This window comes from Urocitellus parryii, chromosome 6, assembly GCF_045843805.1.
Source record: "Urocitellus parryii isolate mUroPar1 chromosome 6, mUroPar1.hap1, whole genome shotgun sequence".
Lineage (NCBI taxonomy): Eukaryota > Metazoa > Chordata > Mammalia > Rodentia > Sciuridae > Urocitellus > Urocitellus parryii.
The window spans coordinates 75482587-75496669 of record NC_135536.1 but is presented as its reverse complement, the minus strand read 5'-3'; the positions used below and the strand labels follow the sequence as shown (position 1 = coordinate 75496669).

The 14083-nt window shown below is 32.9% G+C and overlaps 1 protein-coding gene across 12 annotated transcripts in view; it reads left to right on the top strand.

Annotated features, from left to right (window-relative positions):
* Nucleotides 1-13796, top strand: part of Ktn1 (kinectin 1) — a 105562-nt gene extending 91766 nt beyond the window's left edge. For 8 of the 12 annotated variants that reach the window (XM_077800059.1, XM_077800062.1, XM_077800060.1 and 5 more), the window contains 10 exons: nt 2489-2569; nt 3356-3445; nt 3538-3630; nt 4190-4261; nt 4661-4744; nt 4911-4994; nt 7392-7475; nt 9819-9911; nt 10838-10958; nt 13311-13796. In XM_077800059.1, the coding sequence (XP_077656185.1) occupies nt 2489-2569; nt 3356-3445; nt 3538-3630; nt 4190-4261; nt 4661-4744; nt 4911-4994; nt 7392-7475; nt 9819-9911; nt 10838-10942 (786 nt within the window). In that variant the 3' untranslated portion in view covers nt 10943-10958; nt 13311-13796. The remainder of the gene's footprint in view (nt 1-2488; nt 2570-3355; nt 3446-3537; nt 3631-4189; nt 4262-4660; nt 4745-4910; nt 4995-7391; nt 7476-9818; nt 9912-10837; nt 10959-13310) is intronic. The other 4 variants (XM_077800067.1, XM_077800064.1, XM_077800066.1 and 1 more) reach the window with 1 other exon arrangement.
* Nucleotides 13797-14083: the final 287 nt, after the last annotated feature.

Sequence of the window (14083 nt, the reverse complement as noted above, 5' to 3'; positions counted from 1 at the left end):
TAAGTAGGAAAGAAAAGTTAATTTGGTTCAGAAAATTACACAGAAAGTATTTGAGAGTGGAGAAGTCCAGTGAATATGCACGTGTTTCTTAAAGTGGTGGGGTACATCTTTTTTATTTTAATGGAAAATAGTTTATGTGTTCAGAAGAAGAGATACTGGAATAGTGAGCCCAATATCCTTCTTGAGCAATTATCAATATATGCCATGTATCAATATAAACAGTCTTGTTTTACCTCCCATCTTGCACTGCATGGGTTATTTTGAAGGCATTCAAACAACAGTGTTTCTTTCCAAAAAAAAGAATTCCTTTAAATATAGTATTACATTAAGAAATATATTCTTCATTTTGTATATTTAGTCATTGCTTGCATTTCTCCAGTTGTGATATAAAATTGTTTCAATTAAATAAACTGATGAAATATCTAGCCCTGGGTAAATACACTGTCAATTCAAGTGCTATTATTACATTGAATCTACAAGGAGGGCTTACAGTGAATATATTTTATAATTTTCTTTTGTGGCCATATTTATTTTTGTTTCTACTTTATTAATGGAAATACAATTTAAAGATTTATTTATTTGGCAGTATTAACCAAGAGAATTAATGACTGGTAGTTGCTGTTTTTCAAAGATTGTGAAAGACTACCAACAGCAAAAATTTTCTTCTAAATGTGGCATATTCATTTTGATTTCTTTTAAATTTTGGTGCTGAGGATTGAATCCAAGGCCTTGCATGTGCTAGGCAAATGCTCTACCACTGAGCTACATACCCAGCCTTTTTTGTTTTGAGACATTGCCCAGACTGGCCTTGAAATGTATGATCCTCTTGCCTCAGTCTCCCGACTATCTAGGATTACAGGCATGTGCCACTGTGCCCAGCACAATTTCATTTTTTTTCCAGTTTTGATTAGTGTACTATAGTTATACATAATATCAGGGTTTATTTTGACATATTCATAGATGCATATAACATAATTTGGTCCATTTCAGAGAATTCATTGTTAATAGTAGTAACCCCTTGACAATAACCAAATGACTAAAAATTTATAAATCACCAATAAAACATGGAAGATATTCTTTGGCTTTTGTTCATGTAAATACTTATGCATATTGTCTGTATCTGAAAAATACATTAAACTAAACATTAATAGACTTTTATACATTAGATTTTTTTTTTTAATTTGCTGTTGCTGTTTTGCTGAGCAGATTAACATGGAGAGATTAAACTATATGACCTTGGTGAGGGAGATTTATAAATGTTAAGTGATTAAATCAGTTTTTCATCTAATTTTAAATCTCAATATTTGAAGCTGTTAAGTAGAAGTTAAATCATATACTTGGAGTTGTGGTTCAAATTTATAATGTGAAAATGTCATTCTTTTATAAAATGGAAAAGCTATGTAAACAATGTGATGTTGAAGGTATTGTACTATGGGGTGATCTCAGCATCTTATTTTTATTCTTATTTGATTGTTGATAGACCATCTCAAATTCAGCCACAGAAGTAAAATGCTTTATAAGAGTTAACAGAAACATAGTGTTCCTTTTTGAGTTAAACTAAAGACTTAAGAGATGTATAAGAAGAAATTTTGATTTGTAATATTGAACAAATACTCTTTTCATCAGAGTTTAAAATTCACAAAGGAAGCTTGAAAGATTTAGAATAATTTACTCTGAAATTTAGAATAATGTCTAAAACTAGAATATGTGTTATTCATGTCAGTTAACCTCCCACACCTCAATGTCTTTATAGTTTAATCTCTCCATGGGGATCTACTTATCAAAACAGCAATAGGAAGCAATAAAGTATTTATTTCATGTATAAAAGCCTTTTTAAAGCCAATGATTTTATTAAATTATGCTAATAACAAAGAAGCTTATTTCTTGATGTTTCAAGATAAATATTTTCTTATCCTTCATATCTTACAAGTTGAGGTTTTTGTTGGATTTGAGGAATTGTTTGCACATGCATGTCATTTCTCATTATGACTTTAAAAATAATTTATAATATACAGTTTTTAATTTGATGTAGCATTTTCAGGAACCCCTAAATGCTATCAAAGAATTTGAAATCCTCTGGGCAAAACTTAACTTACAGTTTTTAATTCAGGGTACTTAGTTTTTAAGCACTGTTGTATTTGAAAAGAAGTTTTTAAAAATTAATTATTCTAGATTTCCAGTGATTTAAAGATTGAGTTAATTGGTCCTGGTGCTTGTAAGTGGTGGAAGCCAGGTTTGAGCCTTGGTCTTCTATCTTTGAGTTCAGAATTGAGTTGCAAATATTGTTTGTCAGGATAAATAGGAATTTTATTTTGATGGTGGTGCATAGGTATATTTTTAGTGTTACATTGCCTCTTTAATATTTCTAATGAGATGTTATCTGTGAAGTTTTCTTTTATATTTGTCTACTTTAGTTACTTTAAATGTTTGATTTATTTCTTTTAGATTTTTTTTGGAAATCGATGACTTTGTCTTTTTCCCCCTACAGAATTACAGTGAATGGTTGTGTGGATTTGAACAGAAGGCCAAAGAATGTATAGCTGGAACTTCAGGTTCAGAGGAGGTTAAGGTTGGTACAAAAAGTGAATTGTCCAAATTTAAACATGGAAAAAGGAGTAAATCAGAACTTGTTTTCATAAACTCTGGAAAGATATAAAAGATGTATTTTTAGTAGGATCATGATTTTTTGAGGAAAGTATAAGAAGGTGATTTCATTTTGTATAGAGTTTAGTGAAAATACTATTAAGTTTTCCTTACATCTGATTATGTACAAAGCTAAAGTCCTCCCTTTCTCTAACTGTGTCATAATCATTTCTAAAACAATATGTGATTATCTCTTTCTTTTTAGTTTGAGTTTAAAAAGTAATGATCAGTTGAGGTAGGTAGGTTGAGTCTTCATGGTTTTCTGCAGTGCCTCCATATGTTCCACTAGTAGTATTAAAAACCTGAATTGGAGTTTATCTTTGACCACTGAAAGTGAGGGAATTTAATATTAATATTTCTCTTGAATCTCAAGTGGCATGAATAAAATTCCTTTTCCTGTCTGTAAGATGAACATTGTAGCCTTTACATGTGTGTCTACTTTGATTTTACCATCTGACTAAAAAGCAATAAACTCATTGACCATAAAATTATGTAATCTATTTTGAGTGAGTGGACTTCAAAAGTTTTACTAGTAAACACTGAATGACCAAAAAGTCATTGAACTTCATTGCTGCTTGGAAGGTTGAAATTTAGTACTTCACTGTGAACAGTCTGAAACCGTTTATTGTAATGTAACATTAAATACTAAAACAAATTTGAAGAACAAATCTTGTAAAATTAGAATTTTTTAAAAAAATTTCATTCTTTGCAGGTTCTAGAGCACAAGTTGAAAGAAGCTGATGAAATGCACACGCTTTTACAGCTGGAGTGTGAAAAATATAAATCTGTCCTTGCAGAAACAGTACGAAATGACTTTTAAATCATTAACTTATTCATTTATAGCCTAAATAGTTTAACATGAATTTTTCCAAACAACTGTACCTTTGTCTGTAGGAAGGAATTTTACAGAAGCTTCAGAGAAGTGTGGAGCAAGAAGAAAATAAATGGAAAGTTAAGGTTGATGAATCACAAAAGACTATTAAGCAGGTATTGAAAATAGAAAAACGTAAGCATTAGTTTGAGAGTGTGTGGTCTAGACTAGCAGCAGCAGCAGCATCACCTAGGAATATGTGAGAAGTGCATGGTCTTTGCCCTTCCCCAAACTTTGGAATCTGAAATGTGTAGGAGTGGCAGCAGTTTAATCTAATGAGCCCTCTGGGTTTCTGAGGCCCACTCATGTTTCAAAGTCACTTGTAGAGTATGACTGAAGGGTGATAAAATAGAATGTAAAATGCTTTGGAAGTTACTCTGTGATACCATATGGTGAAGAGTTTTGGGTTCAAAACTAGTTTTAAAACATTAATATTAATCCATGATATATAATATTCAAGAAAAGATTAATAATTCATTTTTATGTTCATGGGACCTCAGTGTTATTGTGTAGTCCTAATTCTTATGTTTTAAATTCTTTAAAAACTCAGTATGACTTTAAATGAGACACATTTCAAAACCTCTGTAATGTCTTTTAAATGATTCAGAATTGTACAAGGTATAAGATGTGTATCCTTGGTGGTTTGCTTGGTCTTATAATTGTTTCACATTTCAGATGCAGTCATCATTTACATCTTCAGAGCAAGAGCTAGAGCGATTAAGAAGAGAAAACAAAGATATTGAAAATGTATGTTGATTATTTGACTTGTAACTTATAAACTAATATTTGACATGGATTGTCCAAAGATCTGTATTTTTAAAATTTTTTTCTTAAATACTTTTTTAGTTGTAGATGAACACAATATTTTTTTATATTCATTTGTTTTTATGTGGTGCTGAGGATCGAACCTAGTGCCTCACACATGTGATATAAGCACTCTGCCACTGATCTACAGAGCCAGCCCCAAAGATCTGTGTTTCAAGATAATTTTTATCTAAAAATGATCAAGTTATGTTCTTAATATCTCAGGCAGTGTTTGAGTTGATATAATTTCATATTCCTAAAAGTCCTAACTTTTCATTGTGGAGAAACGTCATAAAAGGAAATCTTTAGTGTGTTAACTTTTCCTTCTTTGTTTATTGCTAGCTGAGGAGAGAACGAGAACATTTGGAAATGGAACTAGAGAAGGCAGAAATTGAACGATCTACCTATGTTACAGAAGTCAGAGAGGTACTTTAAATAGAATTTTTTCATCCTTGCTTCTCAATTCAAATTAAGCTTATAACAGAGTGATAAAATATTTCAGTATGAGTTTTTTGTGGAAGAGCTTCCGAGTAGTATACAAAACATGGGATATCATAAGGAGATCAATCTTAAACTCTAAACTTCATTGCAGCTGAAAGATCTGTTGACTGAATTGCAGAAAAAACTTGATGATTCATATTCTGAAGCAGTAAGACAGAATGAAGAGCTAAATTTGGTAAGAAGCTTGTTCTCCACTGGGTATCAAGGAGGCTCTGAAAACACTTGTATTGACATGTGGAGAAACCATCCAAACTTATTCTTTGCTAACCATCTTTAGCTTGGCATTTTTTGTAAGTTTAAGATAATCTTTATAATCTGATGATTCTTCTTTCTTAGCTCCTAACAATGGCATGTTTGGCTTCCAGCTCTTTTTCAAAGTTTCCTTCATTTTATAAAGCCTCATTTCTCCAACCACAATATTTTCAGTGAATAAAGAAACGAAAGTTTGACTGAGTTTTGAAGATTCTCTTCTTATTTTTTTAATATTATTTTTATTTGTAGTTGAACACAACACCTTTATTTATTTATTTATATTTATTTTTATGTAGTGCTGAGGATCAAACCCAAGGCCTCACACATGCTAGGCGAGTGCTGTACTGCTGAGCCACAACCCCAGCCCGAAGATTCTCTTCTTTAACTACAATAGTTAATTGAACGTCTTATTTTCTAATCTGGGAGAAGATACATGCTCTTTATTCAAGGACAGAAACCTAGTTTCTTGTTTTAACTAGTCTTTCTATAAACTACAAATAACAAAACATTATAAAATTCCTTATCAACAAATTACTTAACACATAGTAGTCCACACAATATAGGTTTACAGATGACTACAATTAGCTAAATGTCTTAAAACATATAGTTACCTGCATTCCCATTTTTCAGTTTCTAGAAATTTATACTTGTTATTGACAGGCTTAGTTTTTATATGAAGTTGGCCATCTTACTTTGTTTCAAACAATAATCATTCTATTTTCCTGTGACTTAAAAGTTGTTACAGTATGGAGTTAGATTTTTTTTTAAAGTACCTGAACATATTTTAGGAAGATTTCAGTAAGTTTCTCATCAGTACTACTATATAAACCAAGTTAAAACTTCTTAATTCATTTGTGATTATTCTTCTATGTTATGACAGTGATTTATGAGAATCAGTTTTTTGAGCTGGGCTATATGAGAAATTATTTCTCAAAACACACACATCCCTTTTTTTTAAATAAAATATCTTTTATTTACCCATGCTTTATTTTAATTGAACTCATTCCCACTGCTGTGTAAGACTGGATCTGTTCATATGTTTTATCAGGATTATGATATGCCACAGTTGTAAGTCTTTACCCCATAATAATGTTTTTTTTTTTTTATTATCACTTCTAATTAGCTGTAAAGTGATTTTTGCCTTTTAACTTTAGTGCTCAGTGGCTGATTCAGCCTCTATCTTGTAACGAGGATTACAGCTACATCTCCATTTAGCCTGGTGTTCTCTTTTGTAATATTTTTTTTGCCCCTTTACAGTTCTGTCAAAAAACCATTTCACGTGGTACTTGCTTTCATTTTTTTCCCCCTTATGCTTGAGTTTGAAATCTTATTTTAGTCTTGGTTTGCTCAGGTTAACTATTGCCACATTTTAAGATAGAATAATTTTTGTTTGCCTGTACATACTTTGTGTTCTTGGACCAAAAGATTAATCTCTCTGACATAAGTATTAAACACAAAGTTTAGTAAAGAAGCAAACACTACTTTGGTATTTAAGTTGTACCCCAAATACAATTTCCAAATGGAATGCTCTCCCCACCTGCCCAGTAATTCTCCCTCCAATTTTAAATGACAGTATCTTATATTTTTCCCTTTTTAAGTCTCCAGAACTGTTTGGACAGTTATGCCTATGGGTGCAAGACAAAAACAGTTAACTTGATTAAGTTTAAAAAGAAAGTTATTGTTGGGCAGCATAGTTCATTCCCCTCATATTTTATTCAAATAGTTGTCAGGGAAGAGGCATTCTATATTGGCACTAGAGTTTTATAGATTTTTATAACTCGAAAAGTTGGTTATTAAGAAGTATGATCTTGCATTGCTTTTTTTAGTCAAGTCTTTACTGGATGATCAACATTTAAGTTCTTCATTTTACTGGATTTGTAATCTTCTATTCAATGTCTTTAAAAATATCATACAATTGACTCTTTAATTGAACTATGTAGATTAAGAAAGCCTTTAAAAATTAATTGGTAACATTTTTATTTGCCTTTTAATTTGGAATGATTTCAATAACTTTGAATAGTGACTCCTTTAAAAGGCGCTTTACAGGAATTTGATTTGTTTTTTGCATTTGTAGTTTTCTATTTCAAACTTTAGTTCATTTCTATAGTTTTTCTTACGTGTAGCTCTACAGATGGAAACCTCCACTGCTTAGCTTTTCTGTACATCTGGTGTAGCATATTGGCTAATCCACTGTGCATAATAACTGTTAGTGATCCTGTTCTTTCATACTCTTTCTAAAGTCCTAGCGGTATCGGTATAATCAAAGAAGCGTGCAAATTAAGTTAATTGTGGTGTTCCTTTATTTTTATTTTTTTTACAGTTGAAGACCCAGTTAAATGAAACAGTCATAAAACTTAAAACTGAACAAAGTGAAAGACAGAAGGTAGCTGGTGATTTACATAAGGTAAGGCTGCTTGACATGGAGACACAATATTGTGAGCCTGTGTTGTGCCTTGTATCTTAAGAAAACACAGTTAATTTTGGAGTTTTTCTTTTGTATCCTTATAAATTGAAGCTGGCTCTTTTTATAGTTTTGACTTATTTTCCATTATTTTTAATTCAGCTCATTTCATCACATTTTATAATTATAAAACAGTAAAAATTTAAATTTAATTATATAATCAGATTACATCCATATTTTTAAAATTGGGACTTCACATATGTAGTCATTTACAAAGTATACATCTATTGATCTTTATGGGTAAAACTGAAAGATGTCTATATTTCTGTTGTTTCAGAAATTGCTTTCATTTATTTCTTTGTACAAATACATATTTCTTAATCTCATAATAAATGGATGATTTTTTAGGGTTGCATATTTTATTATTTTTATTAGATTTACCGTTTATTTGTATTTCTGGTGTGTGTGTGTGTGTGTGTGTGTGTGTGTGTGTGTGTGTGTATACTGAGGGCTGAACCCAGGAGTGCTTTACAACACTCAACTACCTCCCTACATCTGCACCCCTTTTTAATTTTGAGATCAGGCTATGTTAAGTTGCTGTCTGGCCTCAAATTGGGGATCCTCCTGCCTCAGTCTCCTAAGTTACTGGTTTATAGGCTTGTGCCACAGCGTCCATCATGAGACACTTTTAGTAGTAAAGTTCATATGTGCTTTAAAACTGTGGTAGTGTTTATGGGAGATACAGTCATTAACAAAGCAAGTATGTCACTTTCTTGGAACTGCAACATCAAGGGGTATGCACATCTTTAACTCCCACCCTTCCAGAATTGGGGTTTGAACCAGGGATGTTCTACCACTAAGCTATATCTCCAGACTTCTTACTTTTTTATTTTGAGATGGGGGTCTCCCTAAATTGCTAAGGCAATTTAAATTTGTGATCATTTTGCCTCAACCTCTTAAGTCATGGTGTGCTCTGCCACACTCAGCTTAAATTTTGATAGTTACTATAAATTGATACCCCCCAATCCTATAGTGATTTATATTCCTCCCTGCAAGTTCTTGTTGCCTTATACCCTCACCAGTATTATATACTGTCAAACTAGTCTAATAGATTTTTTATAAATATTTTATTTTTAAAAATATTACCTTTTAAAGTAGGAAAGGAGTATTTTTGATGGTTCTATATGCTTATAGCTTGTAATTATTGTTATGTAAAAGTTTAGGAATCCAGAATTGCTTCACATTATTTTAATGTAGGAAAAAAAATGTGAATTTAGAGAGTTTTAAAGTACAAACCTTGATACGTGGTATACTGTCAGGGTTGAGCTGTGAATTTTTTTGATGTGTTCTAATTTTTGACCCCTGAATCAAAATAAAAAATATGCAGTTTTAATCTAGCAGCATAGTTTCTTAGAAAGTACTTTAAAGATATTAAACAGATGCTCAAAGATTTGGATAGGCCATGTTATGTATGATGGCTAAAATGGCAATGATAGGTTTATCAGTTACCTGTCTTGATTTACACAATAGATAATGTATTTCTGTGCAACACTCAATTGAAAATGCATATATATGTTGACTGAAAAATGTTAATAAAACACTTTGTAAAACAGAAAAGTAAAACAGCATGTATGTTAAAATCCATTTATATTAAAATTTCTGCCAGTTTCCTGTAAGCACAGATTATGCACAGAGAGGGATCTAGATTAGGAGTCAGAATATTGTAGGATGTGTGGGCCATATGTGGTTTCTCTCAGATGTTCTCTGTTTCTTTTTAAAAAATATTTAAAGATTTAAAACATTTTCAGATGTGAGCTGTACAAAAAGTCGACTAGAATTGACTGACCCCAAATCTGATTCTAACCTAAGTATCGATCATCTTTCTTTCTATTTTTAATTTCTTCATACAGTTTCTGGATTTGAACTTTTTGAAACAGTGAGCATGTGTTCTTATAATCTGGTGGGGGAATGTAGCTATTTTCATTTTGATGCCAAAATTCTACATTGTCTTGAGAGGAGTGGTTTTTTGTTTTTTGTTTTTTTGGTGGTATCCAGGATTGAACTCAGGGACACTCCCCCCCCCCCCCCCCCCCCGGGCCACATCCCCAGCTCTGTTTTGTATTTTAGGTAGAGACAGGGTCTCACTGAGTTGCTTAGCACCTTGTCATTGCTGAGGCAGGCTTTGAACTCTTGATCCTCCTGTCTGAACCTCCTGAGCCCCTGGGATCACAGGCATGTGTCACTGCCCCTGGCTTGAGAAGAGGTTTAATGTTGTATAAAGTATGTAACAGAATCACTCATTTTGTATAAATTTATTTATTGGCTACTATATTGCTTTCCTTGCAGGCTCAACAGTCACTGGATCTTATCCAGTCCAAAATAGTAAAAGCTGCTGGAGACACTATTGTTATAGAGAATAGTGAAGTTTCCTCAGAAACGGTACATATTTTCTTTAACCCAAAATCTCTGTGCTAATATCTTGTAAACTATGTGGAGATTAAATATTTGCAAGATCTGTCTCTGACCAGAAAACTATTTTCATCAGATATTTTGTGTTGTTCTTTGTGTTGTTATTTTGATTACAGAACTGAGGATTGAACCCCAGGTTTTGTGCATGCTAGGCAAGTGCTCTACTACTACTTTGCTTTTAGTTAAAAGTCTTTTCTTCAAAGTATCACCTCTCAAATGCACTGATTTGATTGATGTTTGTTTTTACTGTTGCCTAGTGACATATTATGTTAATTTTCATGGTTTGAGTGGAGAAAAAGAATGGTATAATGCTTATGGGTAAAGCCTCTGGAGTTCGACTGCTTGTGAATCCTGGCCTTGTGACTTCATACCTTCATGTGTAATTTTGGGCATATTGTTTCATTACTCTGTGCTTTAGTTGCCCATCTAAAAAAGGCAATGTAAATAATACCCTGTAATAATAACTCTATCTTGTAAGGTTGTTGAAGGAATAAACGGGTTAATACTTAATATATCTAAGATAGTGAGTAGCAATGCCTGGCATCCAATAAGAATTCAATATATGTTAACTGTGACTTGTTCGACTCTGCTCTTTTTTTTTTCCTGAAAGAAAAAAATGGATTTATTTCTGATATTCATAGATTACAGATTTCTTCGTAGGTGGCTAAGTGAGAACATATTTTGCAGCATAGGTTTTTTTTTTTTTTTTTTGCCAAATAGTTGGCACTAATAGGTAGCAACCAACTTTTCTCTATGTGTTTTTTGCTGTTGCTGATTTTCATGTATGTTTTCAGATTTTCATGTTTGTATTTGAAACAACAATACAATATTTTCTGATTTTGGTTGTACATTCCTTTTCCTTGTGTTGGAGTTCATCACTTATATCTTCTTTTCAGGAGTCTTCTGAAAAGGAGAAAATGTTTATAAGTCTAAATCAGACTCTCACACAGTTACAGCAGTTGCTACAGTCAGCAAACCAACAGCTCACAAAGGAGAAATAACACTACCAGGCCTTGGGTAAGGAGAATTGAAGTTCCACTGTCTATTTAAGGATAACAGACATAGTGAAGGGAGGGTGATGTGTATTTACCACAAATAAAGGAAACTCATCATTTCACTAAAGGGAATATTCATTCTTTATCTGTCTTGGAAGTTTCAGATTACAGCCTGTTTTTTTTCTTGGAGTTTTGTTTCCCTCTTGTGTATATTTTAAAGGTCTTTCATCTTGGAGGGGGAGAAATTTTTTATTTTTTGCCTACTTTGACCTTTTTTCAAACTCTGTTGTCACTTGGCTATCAGGGTATGGGCATTGCCATAATGCTTATAACTGCTTCATTAATTTCTTATGATCTTAGTTCATATGAACTATTTGGGTGATATTTTCTTATTTCCCCTCTGTTTATGACTTGGTAAAATGAAGTGACCATAACATTTTTATTGACGTAAGATTGCTGATCTGAGAATCAAGTCATTACAATTAATTTTTACATGAAAAAAGAACACACAAAATTGATTATGCCTAAGGTATGTATTAGACTTCCATTCTTTTTTGTAGTTGGGCACAATACCTTTATTTATTTTTATGTGGTGCTGAGGATCAGACCCAGGGCCTCATCGTACATGCTAGGCGAGCGCTCTACCACTGAGTCATAACCCCAGCCCTACTTCCATTCTTTTTTTTTTTTATTAGTTATTGGTGGATCTTTATTCATTTATTTGTTTATATGTAGTGCTGAGAATCAAACCCAGTGCCTCACACATGCCAGGCAAGCACACTACCATTGAGCCACCACCCCAGCCCCTAGACTTCCATTCTTTAGGTTGGAAGCTGTTTTACTGAAGTTGGTCTTGGGGGTAATCTAAGAAATCTATTTTTTAACACCTGAAGTGAGAATTTTAATTGAGGATAAATAAATCCAAATGAGCTTTTATTGTCTATATTACCTTAGAAAGCTCCAGTTGATTAGCACTTAAAAATGACTTGTGTTCTAGCTGGTGAGTATACAGGTTTTGTTCTTGTTATTTGGATTTTATTGCTTTATAAATGATTCAGGTCACACTGCCTAGGGTAGAGTATTCACATATGAACTAAGTATCCTTCTTTTGAGGCGGGCATACTGTTCCACTTTTAAAGACTTCTCATCCTAGGACCAAACTGAGCATATGTTGTCTTTAAAATGCTAATTCAAGTCAGTTAACTCTCAGAAGACTTTCCTCATTCTTTAACCTATCAGCAAAAGTAATGACTCTTCTTTCCATCTTTCATCCTTGTAAAATGACCTCTTCAGTTTCTTGAAGTCACCCTTCTGCTGCATTCTCCTGTTTTCAAATTGTGAAACAACCTGGCTTCATGGGAAACTCTTCTGTCTCACCTTCCCATGACTGCTACCTTACTCTCTCTTTATGGTCCCTTTGTTCAGTATTGAAAACATGCTCAGCGTTTTATTTTAATCACATTTTTCCTTCTAGTCAGCACCCTAATTTTTCACTTCACCTTTAACAAGGGATTCTTAAAATAAGAAACTCTCCTCGCAGTATATGTGCAACTTCTTTCCTTGCTGTTAGTTCTTATATCTGTTCTAGAATGGCTTCTCCTAGTCCAGTCCAAAGAAACCACTTTTGCTAGCATTGTTAGTAATATCCTAAACCTGGATCTAATATTAATATAGAGCCCTTCTTTGCATTTAATAATACCAAAAGTTTATTAAATATGCTCAACGTTCTAAAGATAGCCAACAGGCCTTTGTGTTGTAAGGGAAGGGTTTTATTTGAGGAGCGCTTTTATAAGATTGTCTTTTATCCCATGCCTTTAGACCTTATTATTTATTTGAGGCGGGGATAGTTGTAAATTTCAATCTCTCCTTTCCGTGCTACTTACTTGCTTTAGGTTTATGTTCTCTTGAATAGGGCTAATAAAAATGGTTCCCAATGTTGTTCTCTTAAATAGTTTCTAATAGGACTTGGCTTACATTATTAATTTTTTTACCTGAAAACTTTTGAATCCTGACAATTGTCTTTTTTGGAGGGGTGGGTACTGGGGATTGAATTCAAGGGCATTTGACCACTGAGCCACATCCCCAGCCCTATTTTGTATTTTATTTAGAGACAGGGTCTCACTGAGTTGCTTAGCGCCTCACTTTTTCAGAGGCTGGCTTTGAACTTGCAATCCTCCTACCTCAACCTCCTGAGCTGCTGGGATTACATGTGTGTCACTGGCTTGTCTTTTATTTTGATTATCATTAGTGTGTATTTCTTTGAGCCTACTTGAAAGGACTGAGCTAGATCAAATGGAATTTGTATACAATGAATGTATTCAGATTGCCTTTCGTTGCTTTGTTTTAAAATGAATTTCTTTCTGATCTTTTACAGAGTGAAGTGACTGGGAAACCATTCGTTTGAGGATAACAGAAGGCATTGTATTATATTTTGCCAAATTAAAGCCTTATTTATGTTTTCACCCTTTCTACTTTGTCAGAAACACTGAACAGAGTTTTGTCTTTTCTAATCCTTGTTAGACTACTGATTTAAAGAAAAACATTTAAAAAAAAGCCAACTCTGTAGACACCTTCAGAGTTTAGTTTTATAATAAAAACTGTTTGAATAATTAGACCTTTACATTCCTGAAGATGAAATAAACATGTAATCTTTTACCTTATTTTGCTCAATTAAATTGTTCAGAAGATCAAAGTGATAAAGACAATGTAAAATTTAACATTTTAATACTGATGTTGTACACTGTTTTACTTAACATTTTGGGGAGTAACTGCCTCTGACATCAACTCAAGAAAACACTTTTTTGTTGCTAATGTAATCAGTTTTTGTAATGGCAGTCAGCAAATAAAGGGTTGCTTATTATTCAAACTTGACTTATTCTAATTTTCATTGAGCTTTAACAGATTGCATTAGCACTACAGATCAACATAATATAGAACACAATAATTAATTGTAATCATGGAACAAGATAAGATAGGTCTTGTTCCTGTGACCTTTCTAATTGGAGCTCTGGGTCCTCTCTGCTCTGCTATCAGCTGTGGCCCAGCATAGTGGGGGCTACAGAAAGGATGGGGCAGGCATTTAGGGTTTCAGACTTAGTATTTCACTTCTGATAGAGAAGATCTAGTTTATTTTTATTATTAACTTTT